The following is a 13,371-nucleotide window of genomic DNA, read 5'->3' on the forward strand; positions in this document are numbered from 1 at the left end:
GGGACGCCGGGCGGGGGTCCGGCCGTAGTCACAGCTGGGTCCCGCCTGTCGCAGTGGTCCCCAGCACAGCCACCGTGGTGATCGTGGTGTGCGTCAGCTTCCTGGTCTTCATGATCATCCTGGGCGTGTTCCGCATCCGCGCGGCCCACCAGCGCACCGTGCGCGACCAGGACGCAGGCAAGGAGAACGAGATGGACTGGGACGACTCCGCCCTCACCATCACCGTGAACCCCATGGAGGTAGGTGGGCCTGGGGCGGCGTGGGGCTCGGCGGGTGTCGGGGCCGTGGGGCCGGCCGGCTCAGCCCCCGTCTCGGCAGACTTACGAGGACCAGCACAGCAGTGAGGAGGAGGAGGAGGAGGAAGAGGAGGAAGAGGAGAGCGAGGACGGGGAGGAGGACGACGACATCACCAGCACCGAGTCGGAGAGCAGCGAGGAGGAGGACGGCGGCCGCGGGGAGCAGCCCCGCGGGAACCGGCAGCAGCAGCTGGAGTGGGATGACTCGACCCTCAGCTACTGAGCCCACCCTGTACAAAGCCCCTCTAAGGAACCCGCCCCTGCTTGGTGTAGGCCTAGCCCCCCCCCCCGCCCCCGCATCTCTAAGTTATGGGCCCTGGCCCCGCCAGGAAGCCGCCACCACACATTCGTGGACCAAGGGTTGGAATCGCTCTCTCCTACCTGGTGACCCTTTTTTCTTTTCTTTCTTTTTTTTTTAAAAAGAAGTGTTTATTTTTTCCAAACTAGTGCATGTATAAAATGGCAGAACGGGGGTTAATGTGTAGATGACAAACTGACTTTTTAATATTTTGTAAATAAACTGGGATTCCTCACGTCCTTTGCCCTAGTGTGACCCAGGGCTGGAAGCAGGCTGGGCTGGGGCACCCAGGGCAGGAGCCCCACAGCCCCCCCGTTGCCCCTCAGCGTGGTGTGGGCTGGGCTGTTGGGCAGAGATGGGGTGCCCTGCTTGCTCCCTGGAGGTGGGGGACCCATCATTTGGAAACTGGTAGCGATTGAGTCTGATCTTTGATGTTCCGGCCTCTTGATGGGGGGGTGGGGGCGGGCGCTGGGGTCCCTTCTGCCCCTGCTCTGAGGAGGCAGGTGTGGACTGCCCGCCTGCTTGGAGACCCCCCCCAGCTCCGGTTGCCAGCTCGAGGGGGTAGGAGGGAGGCGGGCCTGGCCGGAGCACCCAACCCCGCCGGGCCGGGCCGCGTGTGGCTCTGTGCTGTCGTCGCTGTAGTGCTGTGTAACTGAGAGCAGGTGCCCGCATCGTGTACAGGGTGACGGGTCCGCGTGCGCTCCCCCAATAAAGCTGCGGTTCTAACCAGAGGCTGAGCCTGCTCTGTGGTGTCGTTCTTCGCCCCCGGCCCACCCTCTCGCCAGGGCCTGCCTTCCCTCCTTCTCTGTGCGCAGGGACACTCGCTCGGGCGAGGCACACACGGGTCCCAGCTTCTGTGCCGGACCATGGACGCCACAGCCCAACCGGCGATGCCAGGGCCGACTCCCCCATCCTGAGCCCCCTGTTTGAGAGGCCGGCAGTCACGGCCGCACCTTTTCAGGCCAACGCTCCATCCACAGCCGCCCTGGAGACCAGGCTCCAGAGTTCTACGCGTGTGCAGCACTCAGGACGCCGTTGTGTCCAGGGACCAGCATATATTAGACTTTAGGGGGCCGGGGCTGTTCTGAGCCTCGGAGGGCCAGTGAGTGGTTTTGTTGTGTTTTTTTTTTTCCCTTACCCGCAAACAAAATAGCTCTACAGCAGAGCTCAAGAGTTCTCGTACCCATGAGTCACTTTGAAAGTGGCAAGCAAGCATCCCTGAATCGAGGAGGGCCGGGGGCGCCCCAAACCAGTCAACGGAGAGGTCGAAGGGGAGGGGACGGGGGTGCCCTGTCTGGGCGCAGGCACAGACCGTGTCCGGAGTCGGGGAGAAGGCAGGCTCCCCGGTGTGGGGAACAGTGTGGGCTGGTCCGGACCCGCCAGCTGGAAGACTCGGGGTTGCAGTCCAGATGCAGCTGGGAGGGTACCCCCACCCCGCCCAGTCTTCGCGCTGCACCTCTGAGCGAGACTGTTTCCTTCCTGAAGCGCTTCAAGTCGTGAATAAATAACCGTTGTAAACAAGGTGGTCGGAGGGCCTCCGGGTGGCCAGTCCTCCTGCTATTGGCGATTGTCTTTGGACACGTTGTGGGCCAGCCAGTTCACCTTGGTCTTCCAGCTCTCCCGCAAGGCCTCGTTGAACTTCACCCGGAAGTGCTTGAGCGCCTCCTCTTCCGTCTTCCCCAAAGCCAGAGAGTCCTGGGTGGAGGTCAGGCCGTGAGGCCTCCCCTGCCCATCACCCCCTGAGGAAGGACTCCTTCCTCTGATCCCCTAACAGGTCAGGCCTGCCCTGACTCATTCCCCAAAGGGCCATCGGCCCGGCCCCCAGGCGCTGGCTCCTCCCCAGGGACGGGGTCTGTGGGCCCTGGGCACCACCGAGAACCTGGCAAGGCTGGCAGCTGCCGACGCCCACCTTGCGGTCCCCTTCCCACCCTCCTGCCGTAATGCTCAGGAACGTGCCAGCACAGTCCTGGCCACTGGCCCTGGGGCCGGGGCGCGCTGTGCCCCTCGCCACGGCCCCGAGTGCGAGGTGCTCCCGGGCCAGGGGCCTCACCTTGAGGTACTGAATGTCTTTGGAGCAGCTGAGCTCGGGCAGGCCCGCCGCACGCATGAGCGCGAAGAGGTGCAGGAAGAGCAGCCCGTGCCGCCGCAGGATGGTGTAGGCCCTCTCGCAGTAGTCGCGGAACCTGCGGGCAGCACCGTGAGCGCCGGCCGGGGCGGGGCGGGGGTGGCGGGCGGTGGCCCCGGCCCAGCCCCTGGCGCGCGGGGCCCCTCACCTCTCGAACTTCTCGCTGTTGTTGGTCTTGCCCTGCTGGATCACGTGCACGAAGTCGTAGGTGAGGATGAACGGCACCCGCTCCCGGTTGATCCCAAATTTGGTCTTGAAGTTTCCCAGGAAGTGGCCAAAGTCGATATGGAAAAGCTGCAGGGACGTGGGGCGAAGGGTTCAGCCGAGCGTCGCAGCCCCGAGCAGGAGGGGTGGGGAGCCGGGGGTCCCTGGGCCCTACCTGCCCGCTCTCCCGGATCATGATGTTGTCGCTGTGCCGGTCGCCGATGCCCAGCACATAGGTGGCCACGCAGTAGCCGGCACAGGAGAGGGTGAACTCCTCGATGGCCCGGTCCAGGGCCTCCCTGGGGTTGGGGGGGGTGGGGGAGCCCTGGTCACACCACCTTCACCCAGAGCTGGGACTACGGTCCCCTCCCCTGAATCCACCTCAGGGCTTCAGTGGACCCAGAGGTGTGGCTGGCCTGCTCGATGAGGGGGCATGCAAGGAGGAGGTTCAGGGACATCTCCCCAACCCCCGTCACCCCAGACTGGACAAGTGAGTTCCCAGAACCATGCCGCGGGCTTGTGGGCCAGTGATGAACAGCTGGTCTGTCCCCGTGAGAAGGACACATTAATGGGCCCTGATGCCCCTGAGGGTTCCACAGGCTGGTCCTCAGTCAAGCCGAGAGTCTTGGAGACCGAGGCGAGGGCAGGCCCCCTCCTTGCCCTCCGTGACACCCACCCTGGGTTCTTGGACTTGAGCCAGTTGAGCAGCGCGTCCTTGTTGAAGGCGGCCGTGGCCGCCATGTTGCTCTTGTTCAGCTGGATGTTGGCGATGGTGTCAGAGCGAAGCACCACCTCGATGAGGCCCGTGCGGTCCCCCGTGGACAGGCAGCCGTAGGGCGTCATCCTGGCCAGGCAACGCTATGCTCAACAGCTGCCCAGGGTCCCGACCCAAAACAGCCACGGGAAGGGCGGTGCAGACAGTGGAAAGGGGGCAGTGGCCCGGAGTGGCCAGGAGTGGCCAGGCCTGGGACTCGCTGCATCACAGGCTCCCCTGAGGGCCACTGGTGTGGGCCAGGTAGCACTAGGCTATTACCAGTGTGAGGCCCCCGTGCACTTACTGGGAGGACCCCCTCCCCCCTGCCCACCCGACTCAACAAAGGTGCGCGAGGGAAACCCGGGTGGGAGATAGGCGCTGGGGGCACCAGCCAAGGGCTTCCCCCTGGGGTCCCAGCGGCCTCACCTCAGGTCCAGCCCCTCCTGCTTCCACAGCACATCCATGAGCTGGATCATCTGCAGCGTCAGCATGTCCTGGCGGAGATCTGGGCAGCCGAACAGAAAGGCATGCGGGGGTTTCTCAGCGGGGCTCTCTCGGGCAGCCCCAGCCCCCCTCCCCTGCCCCCAGGGCAGCTCACCATCCCCGTTCTTGAAGATGAGGCCCACGCTGCCGTGGCCACCCGCCTGCTCGTTGCTGTAGACCACCCACAGCGGCTTCATCTTGGAGTCCATGAAGGTGCACTGGTCCACGCTGGGAGGAAGGGGGGTGGGCAGAGGGCCGTGAGCCAGGCCCCACCCGCCCGGGAGGTGGCCCTAGGGGCGGGTGCTCACCAGACTTCCGCCAGCAGGGTGCTGGGGTCCAGCGGGGACTGCAGGTGGGACAGCGCCTCCAGGTAGGCCTCCTGGCGCATGCACAGGTGCATGACCTCCTTGGTCTGGGGCTTGGCCATCTTCTGCGAGCTCACCTTGACGATGTCGTTCAGGGCCTTCAGCTTACTCAGCGCTTCCCCCTGCGGAGAGCGGGGCGCGGCGGGCGTGGAGGGCGGCCGCGGGCTCCGGCGGGGGTGGGGGGCGCGCAGGGCGGGGGCGGGGGGCTCACCTGCTTCATCAGCACCTTCATGTGGTGCGTGCTGCCCCGGCAGTAGGCCTCCAGGATGAGGCCGAAGCGCAGCGCCACGGCCGGCACGTGCATCTCAGAGCTGGGGGCGCAGCGGCGGGGCTGAGCCAGGCGAAGGGGCGCGCACCCCCGCACCCCCCAACCCCCCAGGCCGGGCCCCCCCCACCCCAGAGGGGAGTCCAGCTACCGAAGGTGCCAGAAGAGGAAGTGGCCGATCTTGCGGTTGGCCAGGGCGCGCTCCAGCAGGAACTTGGTCAGCTCGCAGTCCAGGTACGACTCGTACTTGAGCACCTGCACCAGCTGCAGCAAGTACTGGAAAAGCTCGTCGTCCCTGCGGGGAGCGGCTGTCGGCGAGGGGCTGGGCAGGGGCCAGAGGCCTGCTGCAGTGGACGGAGCCCCCCAACCCCACTCAGGTTGTGGGGCAGGGCCCACGGGTGCCGTGGTGGGGCAGGCCGGGGGCGTGGCCAGCCCGGAGGGGCGTGGCCAGACGGGGAGGGCGTGGTAGGGAGGAGGGCGTGGCCAGCCCGGAGGGGCGTGGTCAGACGGGGAGGGCGTGGTAGGGAGGGAGGGCGTGGCCAGACCGGGGGCGTGGTCCGGCGGGAGGGGAGGGGCCAGGCCGGAGGGGCATGGTCAGATGGGGAGGGCGTGGTACGGAGGGCGTGGCCAGCCCGGAGGGGCGTGGTCCGGCGGGAGGGGAGGGGCCAGCCCGGAGGGGCGTGGTCAGATGGGGAGGGCGTGGTAGGGAGGGAGGGTGTGGCCAGCTCGGAGGGGCGTGTTCAGGTGGGAGGGCGTGGTCAGGTGGGAGGGGCGGGGCCAGACCGGAGGGGCGGGGCCAGACCAGGAGTTGGAGGGCCTTGGTGGGCGGGGCCAGACAGAAAGGGGCGGGGCCAGACCAGGAGTTGACAGGGGGCCTTGCCGGGTGCTCACGTCAGTTTCCTCAGGGACTTGATGGCAAAGGAGCCCACGTGGCGGTCAGCGAAGCTAAAGTCCAGTAGTTCCAGGGCGCTCAGGACGGGCAGCTCCGGCCAGGAGCATAGCAGGTAGACCATCTGGGGCGGGGGGCGCTGAGATCAGGCACCGGTGCAGGGGTCGGTTGCGACTGCAGGCCTGGCCATCCCTCCCCCTGCCCACCTGGGCCACGTCCTCATGCTTGTTCCACTTGGTGACCAGCAGCAGCCGGGCCAGCGCTTCGGGAAAGCGCTCCTGGACCTCGCGCCGCATCTTCCACACCAGGTCCTTCTCGTGCTCGTACAGCTCCCCGGACCCCCGCCGCTCCAGGATCTCCCGCAGCTGCAGGAACTGGGGGTGCAGGGTGGGGTGAGGCTGAGCCCGGTCCCGCTGCCACCCCTGCTCCCGCCCCCTCCACCCCCCACCGTGGCCCCCACTCACCTCCTCCTCTGTGAAGTGCGCATGCTCCCCATGACACCCCAGCTCCAGGATCTGCAACAAGTGGTCAGGCCCTCAGTGTGCCCGGCCGGTGGTGCGCCTGTCCCAGGCTCATGGGCCCAGCCCTGAGCTGCCAGAGCAGCTGCCCCCCCCCACCCCGCCTCTCCACCGAACATGACTTGACCATTGCCAAATGCCCCGGGCAGTGGCCCTTGCACTGGGGCATGTTTCCAGCTCCCCCTGACAGCCTGGAGCCAAGCTCAGGGGACCCAGAGGCCGGCCAGGGGCCCCTCACTGACCTTGTCCAGGGCAGGGTAGTACACGGGGTGGGGGGCCACCTCGGGGAGGCAGATGAGCAGGGCCGCAGCACTCTCGGTGTTGGGGTTACTGCGCACAGTTCCCGAGGGGTTCAGCAGCTCCCCTTTCTCATCTGGACACGGGGACAGGTGGAGCTGCAGGGCCGGCCCCGTGTCCAGGCCCCCCTCCCCCCAGCGCCCCCCAGGGTCAGCCCCACCTGGCGCCGAGGGCCACATGTACAGGCAGCGCTCCCCTGTCTTGAGCTGGTCCTTGTAATCGAACAGCATGAGGTTGGCCCAGGCGATGGGGCAATCCTGGGAGGGGAGGGCAGGCGGGCGGGCACTCAGCCTCCCTGGCCATGCGCTGCCCGCTCCTGCTGCCCTCTGCCGCCCAGGGAGGCAGCCACTTTGCCTCCCACCCACACGGCCACTGCTGACCCTTCCCCCCCCCCCAATACCCAATGGTGCTCAGGATTTACTCCTGGCTCTGTATTCAGGAATCATTCCTGGCAGTGCTCAGGGGACCCTATGTCGGCCTCATGCAAGGCAAATGCCCTCCCCGCTGTTCCCGAGGGGTTCAGCAGCTTCTTGAGGACCCCCGAAGAGCTCGTCCAGCTCCGTGAGGGCCGGACATGGCTCAGGGGTCCCACCCACCCAGCTCAGGACACTGCTCTCTGGGGACAGTGTGCCCCAGCCCCAGCCCCAGCCCCAGCCAAGGGGCAGCTGCCTCCGGGTTCCAGCCAGGCCCCGTCAGTGGGAGTCACCCACCGCCTTCTTGGACTTCTTCTTGGTGGAGCGCGCCTTCCTGGCCTTCTCGATGACGGCGTAGAGCGCGAAGCAGAGGCGGGCCATGCGCGGCAGGTCGCTCACGCTGATGTCGAAGTCCAGCCGCTGCCGCCACACGGGCTCGGAGCACACGTTCACCTCGGAGCTCGCCACTGGCTTGCAGAGCAGCTCGTGGCCGTGGAAGAGGCCGGCCTGCACCACGAGCTGCGGGGGGCGGGCAGGTGATGGGGCTGGGGCAAAGCGGGGAAGCCCACTGCCTGAGTGGGTCCGTCAGGGTGAAAGGGGGCGCTGTGACCCGTCTCTGTGACCACCCCCACCCCCAGCTCCATGCTCTGGGCCTCGGATTTCCCCAGACTGGGACAGTTTCCCAAAGGGGGCATTGGGTGCTGGAACCCCGGGGCTGGCGCTGCTCCGGGCACAGTTGGGGGATGCCTGCTGTGCTGGACAAGTATCCCCAGGGGGCAGCAGGTCAGAACAAGTGTGGAATGTCCAGTCAAAGTACCCGGCACTGCTTAGCGCCACAGGAAGTCCAGGGGGGCAGTGGGGGTGCAGAATGCGCAAAAGTGCTTAACCCCCCTGAACGTGCCCCTCCCATCTCCCACACTCCCCAGAGGAAAGACCTGCAGTGTGGGCTAGGGGCTTCCCGGGGGGGGGGGGGGCGTGGGAATCCGAGGCCCCGGCGCGGCCCTCCTGGGGCGTCTCAGGGACCCCTGGGCCTGGCCCGGCTGGCACGTGCCTCCTGCTGCCCGGCACCTCCCAGTCTGCGGTTTTCACATCCCAGCTCGGCTGCCGCCACCAAGTACCCAGAAGCCAGTGGGCCGGGCTTCTCCGAATCGGCCCCGCTGGCCGCCGGCCTGCCTCCCTCCCCCCTTCCTGTTTTGCAGCTGGATGCCGGGTAATGTGGTCAGGTAGTTTTCATCGGATCACCCCCTTCTTCCTCTGCCGCCCCCCAGGCCGCAGCGGCCTTGCTTGTGCAAAGCACACGTGCTCCCCCACCTTCATGCGCTCGTCGGCATTCACTTTGCTGCCCTGGATCAGCTCCACGCAGAAGGGCTGCTCCAGGGACCACAGCGACACTGCGGAGGGCTGGGGGGGGGGGGCAGGGCGGTGAGGCAGAGGCGCCCCGTGGCAGGTGTGGCCCCGATCAGCCCCCACCCCCCCACCCGTTGCAGACACCTTCAGAGCAGAGGCCAGGGAGGCAAGAGACACGCTTGCTCAGGCCCGCCGACCCCGACCCACCCTGAGAGCAGGACTGGGGCGGGAGGGGGCTGGGCAGGGGGCCGGCTCACCTTCTTCATGGGGATGGGGGGCGGCTTGGCGCGGGGCTTCTGGACCTGGGGGGCAGGCTCGCCCTGCTCGTCACGCATGGCCAGGATGGAGGAGGAGTGCACCATGGTGAGGTGCGGGGTCAGCCCGCTGTGCAGGCAGCTGCAGATGTACTGAGACGGGCAGGGCACGGTCAGCGGCAGGGGACGGGACTCCTCGGGCGGCCCCAGGCCCCGGCGCTCACCTGGAACTGGCAGAGCGGGTAGCTGCCGTACAGGTACTCGTGCTTGCCGTTGACCCTCAGCGTGTACTCCTCGGGCTGCTCCACCAGCGGCTGCCGGAACACCGTGGCCTTCTTGCGCAGGGCGGACGCCATGAGCGCCAGCGGCACGTCCTTGGTGGACACCTGGAAGGTGAAGCTCTCCTAGGGGGAGGGGGGCCCGGGGTTTCTGGGGTGCACCAGGCACGGGAGCCTGGGCAGGGTCTGATGGAGGGGAGCAGCCAATAACACCTGGGATCCGGTTGAGCTCAGATGGACTTGGACTTGCCCCCCCCCCCCCCCCCAAGGCAGGGATACTCCCAAAAGCCATCTGCTGTCACCGATGGAGGCTGAATCTAGACTCTGGCCTGGGAACCAGGACTGGAGCACATGCCTTACACAGGCAAGTCTCTGTGTGGCTCTGACGTGGCATATTCCCCACTCCAGCACCGACAGGAGTGGCCCTGGTGGCCCCCAGCACCTGGCTGGCTCAGTGCCACTAGGAGTGGCCCCAGGGCCCCCTGAGCACTGCTTGGGACACTAAAATGATTTTATTTATTTTTGGTTTGAGGCCACATCCGATGAGGCTCATGGTTACTCCTGGCTCTAGAGCACTCAGGAATCACTCCTGGCGGTGCAGGGAGCCACGTGGGTTGCCGAAGATCAAACCGGATTGGCTAGGAGATGGGGGAGCCTATGGGGCAAGTGGCCCGGGGAGCACGGCACACCGGACTTGGCGGGAGCCCCCGGCTCACCTCGCTGCCCTCGAACTTGACGTTGACCAGGAGGGCCCTGCTGGGGAGGCGCAGGGTGCCAGGCCCCCAGCTCCGCGCCGAGGGCTCCAGCTGCAGGGGGAAGCTGTACTGCAGCCAGGCCTCCCAGCCCAGCTGCTGCCGGCGCGCCGCCGCCTCCTCGCACAACTGCCGCATCTTGGCCCGAAAGTCGTTCACCTCCGGGTCGTGCAGGGAGTCGAACTCGTGGAGACCTGGGAGGCGGAGATGGAGGGTCTGGGCAGGGTGGGGGCAAGACCCGGGCGTGAAGGGGGCGGGGCCGAGCAGGGCTGAGGCTGGGCAGGGGCTTGAGCCAGGGCAGGGACCCTGGGAACCGGAATCATGCAGGGAGTGGCCCGGACCACAGTGGGCGGGGCCCGGACTATAGGGGGCGGGGCCCGGACTATAGGGGGCGGGCCTGGAATACAGGGGGCGGGGCCCGGACTATAGGGGGCGGGCCCGGAATACAGGGGGCGGGGCCCAGACCACAGGGGCGGGGCCCGGACTATAGGGGGCGGGCCTGGAATGCATGGGGCGGGGCCAGGAATATAGGGGGCGGGGCCCAGTCTATAGGGGGCGGGCCTGGAATACAGGGGGCGGGGCCCAGGCTACAGAGCACGGCGCTGTGACGGCAGGGGCGGGGCCTTGACGGGGGCGGGGCGTGGACAGGGGCGGGGCCGTGATGGGTAGCAGATGACGGGGAATAGGGCCCTGACGGCAGGGGCGAGCCTTGGGGCGGGGCTTAGGTGGTGGGGCGGGGACCGGAATCATGCAGGGCGTGGCCCGGACCACAACGGGCAGGCAGGCCCGGACCACAGGGGGCGGGGCCCGGACTATAGGGGGCGGGGCCGGAATACAGGGGGCGGGGCCCAGACTATAGGGGGCGGGCCCGGAATACAGGGGGCGGGGCCCAGACTATAGGGGGCGGAGCCCAGAATACAGGGGGCGGGGCCCAGGCTACAGGGCACAGAGCTGTGACGGCAGGGGCGGGGCCTTGACGGGGCGGGGCGTGGACAGGGGCGGGGCCGTGATGGGTAGCAGATGACGGGGAATAGGGCCCTGCCGGCAGGGGTGAGCCTTGGGGCGGGGCTTAGGTGGTGGGGCGGGGACCGGAATCATGCAGGGAGTGGCCCGGACCACAACGGGCAGGCAGGCCCGGACCACAGGGGGCGGGCCCGGAATACAGGGGGCGGGGCCCAGACTACAGGGCACGGCGCTGTGACGGCAGGGGCGGGGCCTTGACAGGGGCGGGGCCGTGATGGGTAGCAGATGACAGGGAATAGGGCCCTGACGGCAGGGGCGAGCCTTGGGGAGGGGCTTAGGTGGTGGGGCGGGGACCGGAATCATGCAGGGAGTGGCCCGGACCACAACGGGCAGGCAGGCCCGGACCACAGGGGGCGGGGCCCGGACTATAGGGGGCGGGCCCGGAATACAGGGGGCGGGGCCCAGACTACAGGGCACAGAGCTGTGATGGCAGGGGCGGGGCCTTGACGGGGCGGGGCGTGGACAGGGGCGGGGCCGTGATGGGTAGCAGATGACGGGGAATAGGGCCCTGACGGCAGGGGCGAGCCTTGGGGCGGGGCTAAGGCGGCGGGGCGGGGCCTTGACCGTAGGGGCGGGGTGCTGGGGCGGGGCCCACGACCGGGCGCCCAGAGCATCACCTTTGCCAATGAGGAGGCTGATCTGCGAGTTGATGAGCTTCTTCACCCGGTCACCCTCGCGGGCCACCAGGCGCAGGACGGGCAGGAAGGGCTGGATGTCGCACAGCCGCCGCTGCTCGTCCTCCAGCTCCTGCTGCTCCGCCGTCTGGTTGACGCAGGTGAACACGTAGGCGTCGGGGTCGCTGAGCATGTGGAAGAGCGGCTCATACTGCGCGTGGTGCCACAGCACCTGCCGGACGGCCACGTGTCAGCCCAGGGGACAGTGGCGCTGGGCGGCCGACTTCAGGCCACCCTCTGCCAGCCCGCAGTCCTGGCCCCGCAGAGCCCCAGGCTGGTGAGGGGGCAGTTTCGTGCCAGAATCAAGCGGGGCCGCCCCACGGTCCCCTTGGTTACCTGCAGGTGCAGCCTCGGCACACCCCCAGCCACGCACCTGGGGGTTCATCATGCCGATTCCTCTTTTGTTCGCGTGCACACGTGGCAGGGCTGCCAGGCTCGGACAGCAGCGCTGCCGGCCTTATGCCCTGCGCATATGCAACACCAGGGATTTGAACCCACGGCCAAGCGCTTGCAAGGTTGCAAGGCTCTAAGCTTGCTCTAAGCTTTTGTGCTATTCCTCCCGCCTGTCACCTGGACTTTCAAATGCCAGCCACGAATCCAGAAGATGGTAACACAGGGAGGGGCCGCAAGCCTCTCTGCACCCTGTGTGGAATCTGTGTGGGTCCTGGGGGAGGGGTCCCAATAGTTATTGAGGAAGCCTGCCTGCCAGTCTGCAAAGGCAGGAGGGGACAGCCATGAGTGATTCTGACCCATCAAGAGATAGCACTGGGGACACCCGTGTGTGCCTTGAACAGTTGGTGTGGCCCCAAAACAAAACAACCCAAACCTTCCTTTTGGTATGGACTGGAAGTCTGGGACTCACCCAGTGGTGCACTGGATGGGGGAGGTTGATGTGGTGTTGGCCAGGCTGGGCCCTGCAGCGCAAGCGCCTAAACCCTCCCTCTCTCCACCCCCGGCTGATATCTACTTTGACAAATACTGAAAAAGAAAAAAAACTGGGGCTTTGGGCCACTCCCATGGTGCTCAGAGGGTTACTCCTGACTCTGCACTGCTAGAGGTGCTCACGGAACCTGACGGGATGCTGGAGACAGGACCTGAGTCAGCAGCGTGCAAACCAAGCCCCCAACCTGCTGTCCTATCGCTCCACCCCGTGATGACAATTTAAAAGAAAGGGCTAGAGGTGCCAGAGCGATAGTCCAGCAGGGAGGGCCTCACACGTGGCCGACCCTGGTTTGAGCCCTGGGATCCTATATAGTCCCCTGAGCACTGCCAGGAGTGATTCCTGAGTGCAGAGCAGGAGAAAGCCCTGAGCATCGCCGGGTGTGACCCAAAAAAGCCTAAAAACAAAAAAAGGAGGAGGAGGAGGAGGAGGACGAGGAGGAGGAGGAGGACGAGGAGGAGGAGGAGGAGGAGGAGGAGGAGGAGGAGGAGGAGGAGGAGGAGAGGTCAAGAAAGCCTTGGAGTGACTGTCGGAAATGGTTCCCAGAACAATGGCCTGGCCTGGACAGGGCGGGACGGGACCCGCACCTGGAACTCTCCATGCAATCCAGCCGAGAAAATGGGCAGAGCTCCATTCACAGCTCAGGAGTGTGTGTGCATGTGTGTGTGTGTGTGAGCTCCACTCACAGCTCAGGAGTGTGTGCGTGTGTGTGTGTGTGTGTGTGTGTGTGTGTGTGTGTGTGTGTCTATGTCTGTGTGTTTCTGAGCTCCCTGCTTGTAGACAGGCAGGGGGTCCGCTTATACCTTCTTGATGGAGCTGAGGTTGGCATTGCGGGACACAGGGAAGTTCAGATAGACCCCCGTGGGCAGCAGGAAGTCCACAGCTATGTTCTGGCTCTCCTCCTTGGTCCAGAATTCCATGGGGCAGTCCACCCCGGGGGGCATCGTGCGCTTCACTCTGACACCCACAGTCCTGAGAGGGAAGCAAAGGCACAGTGAGTCCCATTCACGTGTTCTTGGGCATCCTGGACCCTCTCTCCGGGATGCCAACACAGCCCTGTCTGGGCCCCATTTCTCAGGAACATACACGAGGCGTCCCCCCCTCCCAGGGCCAGCGGCTGGAAATGGCAGACTTCCTGGGACTTCCCGGAAACCGAGATAGAACATTCTAACCGGAAACTGGACAGCTCACCAGTG

General features: G+C 66.4%; 2 protein-coding genes across 4 annotated transcripts in view; one reads left to right on the forward strand and one right to left on the reverse strand.

Moving 5' to 3' along the window:
- CLSTN1 (calsyntenin 1) overlaps positions 1 to 1,325 on the forward strand; it is a 51,196-nt gene extending 49,871 nt beyond the window's left edge. For both annotated transcript variants that reach the window (XM_056110977.1, XM_056110978.1), the window contains 2 exons: positions 55 to 239; positions 319 to 1,325. In XM_056110977.1, the coding sequence (XP_055966952.1) occupies positions 55 to 239; positions 319 to 519 (386 nt within the window). In that variant the 3' untranslated portion in view covers positions 520 to 1,325. The remainder of the gene's footprint in view (positions 1 to 54; positions 240 to 318) is intronic.
- Positions 1,326 to 1,619: 294 nt separating this feature from the next.
- PIK3CD (phosphatidylinositol-4,5-bisphosphate 3-kinase catalytic subunit delta) lies at positions 1,620 to 13,127 on the reverse strand. Of its 2 annotated transcripts, none has more exons than XM_056110975.1 (22): positions 12,979 to 13,127; positions 11,179 to 11,407; positions 9,503 to 9,732; positions 8,733 to 8,894; positions 8,512 to 8,661; positions 8,219 to 8,308; positions 7,205 to 7,426; positions 6,655 to 6,751; positions 6,440 to 6,570; positions 6,144 to 6,194; positions 5,886 to 6,053; positions 5,682 to 5,803; positions 4,942 to 5,085; positions 4,737 to 4,836; positions 4,469 to 4,647; positions 4,276 to 4,388; positions 4,104 to 4,182; positions 3,600 to 3,767; positions 3,099 to 3,222; positions 2,868 to 3,013; positions 2,645 to 2,777; positions 1,620 to 2,289 (listed from the first exon to the last, which is right to left on the reverse strand). In XM_056110975.1, the coding sequence occupies exons 1-22, from the start codon at positions 13,117 to 13,119 to the stop codon at positions 2,152 to 2,154; spliced, it is 3,117 nt and encodes a 1,038-aa protein (XP_055966950.1). In that variant the 5' UTR covers positions 13,120 to 13,127; the 3' UTR covers positions 1,620 to 2,151. The 2 variants fall into 2 exon arrangements, with proteins under 2 accessions (XP_055966950.1, XP_055966949.1); XM_056110974.1 differs by having other exon boundaries at positions 8,733 to 8,912.
- Positions 13,128 to 13,371: the final 244 nt, after the last annotated feature.

The sequence above is a fragment of the Sorex fumeus genome, unplaced genomic scaffold, assembly GCF_029834395.1.
Source record: "Sorex fumeus unplaced genomic scaffold, SorFum_2.1 ptg000011l, whole genome shotgun sequence".
Lineage (NCBI taxonomy): Eukaryota > Metazoa > Chordata > Mammalia > Eulipotyphla > Soricidae > Sorex > Sorex fumeus.

Excerpts from the sequence above, each read along its gene's own strand:
- PIK3CD (XM_056110974.1), bottom strand. The coding sequence starts at position 13,119 with ATGCCCCCCGGGGTGGACTGCCCCATGGAATTCTGGACCAAGGAGGAG. Across the intron at positions 5,804-5,885 it reads AGCATGAGGACGTGGCCCAG|ATGGTCTACCTGCTATGCTC; the intron begins GTGGGCAGGGGG and ends CCCCCGCCCCAG. Across the intron at positions 4,837-4,941 it reads TTCCTCTTCTGGCACCTTCG|CTCTGAGATGCACGTGCCGG; the intron begins GTAGCTGGACTC and ends CTGCGCCCCCAG.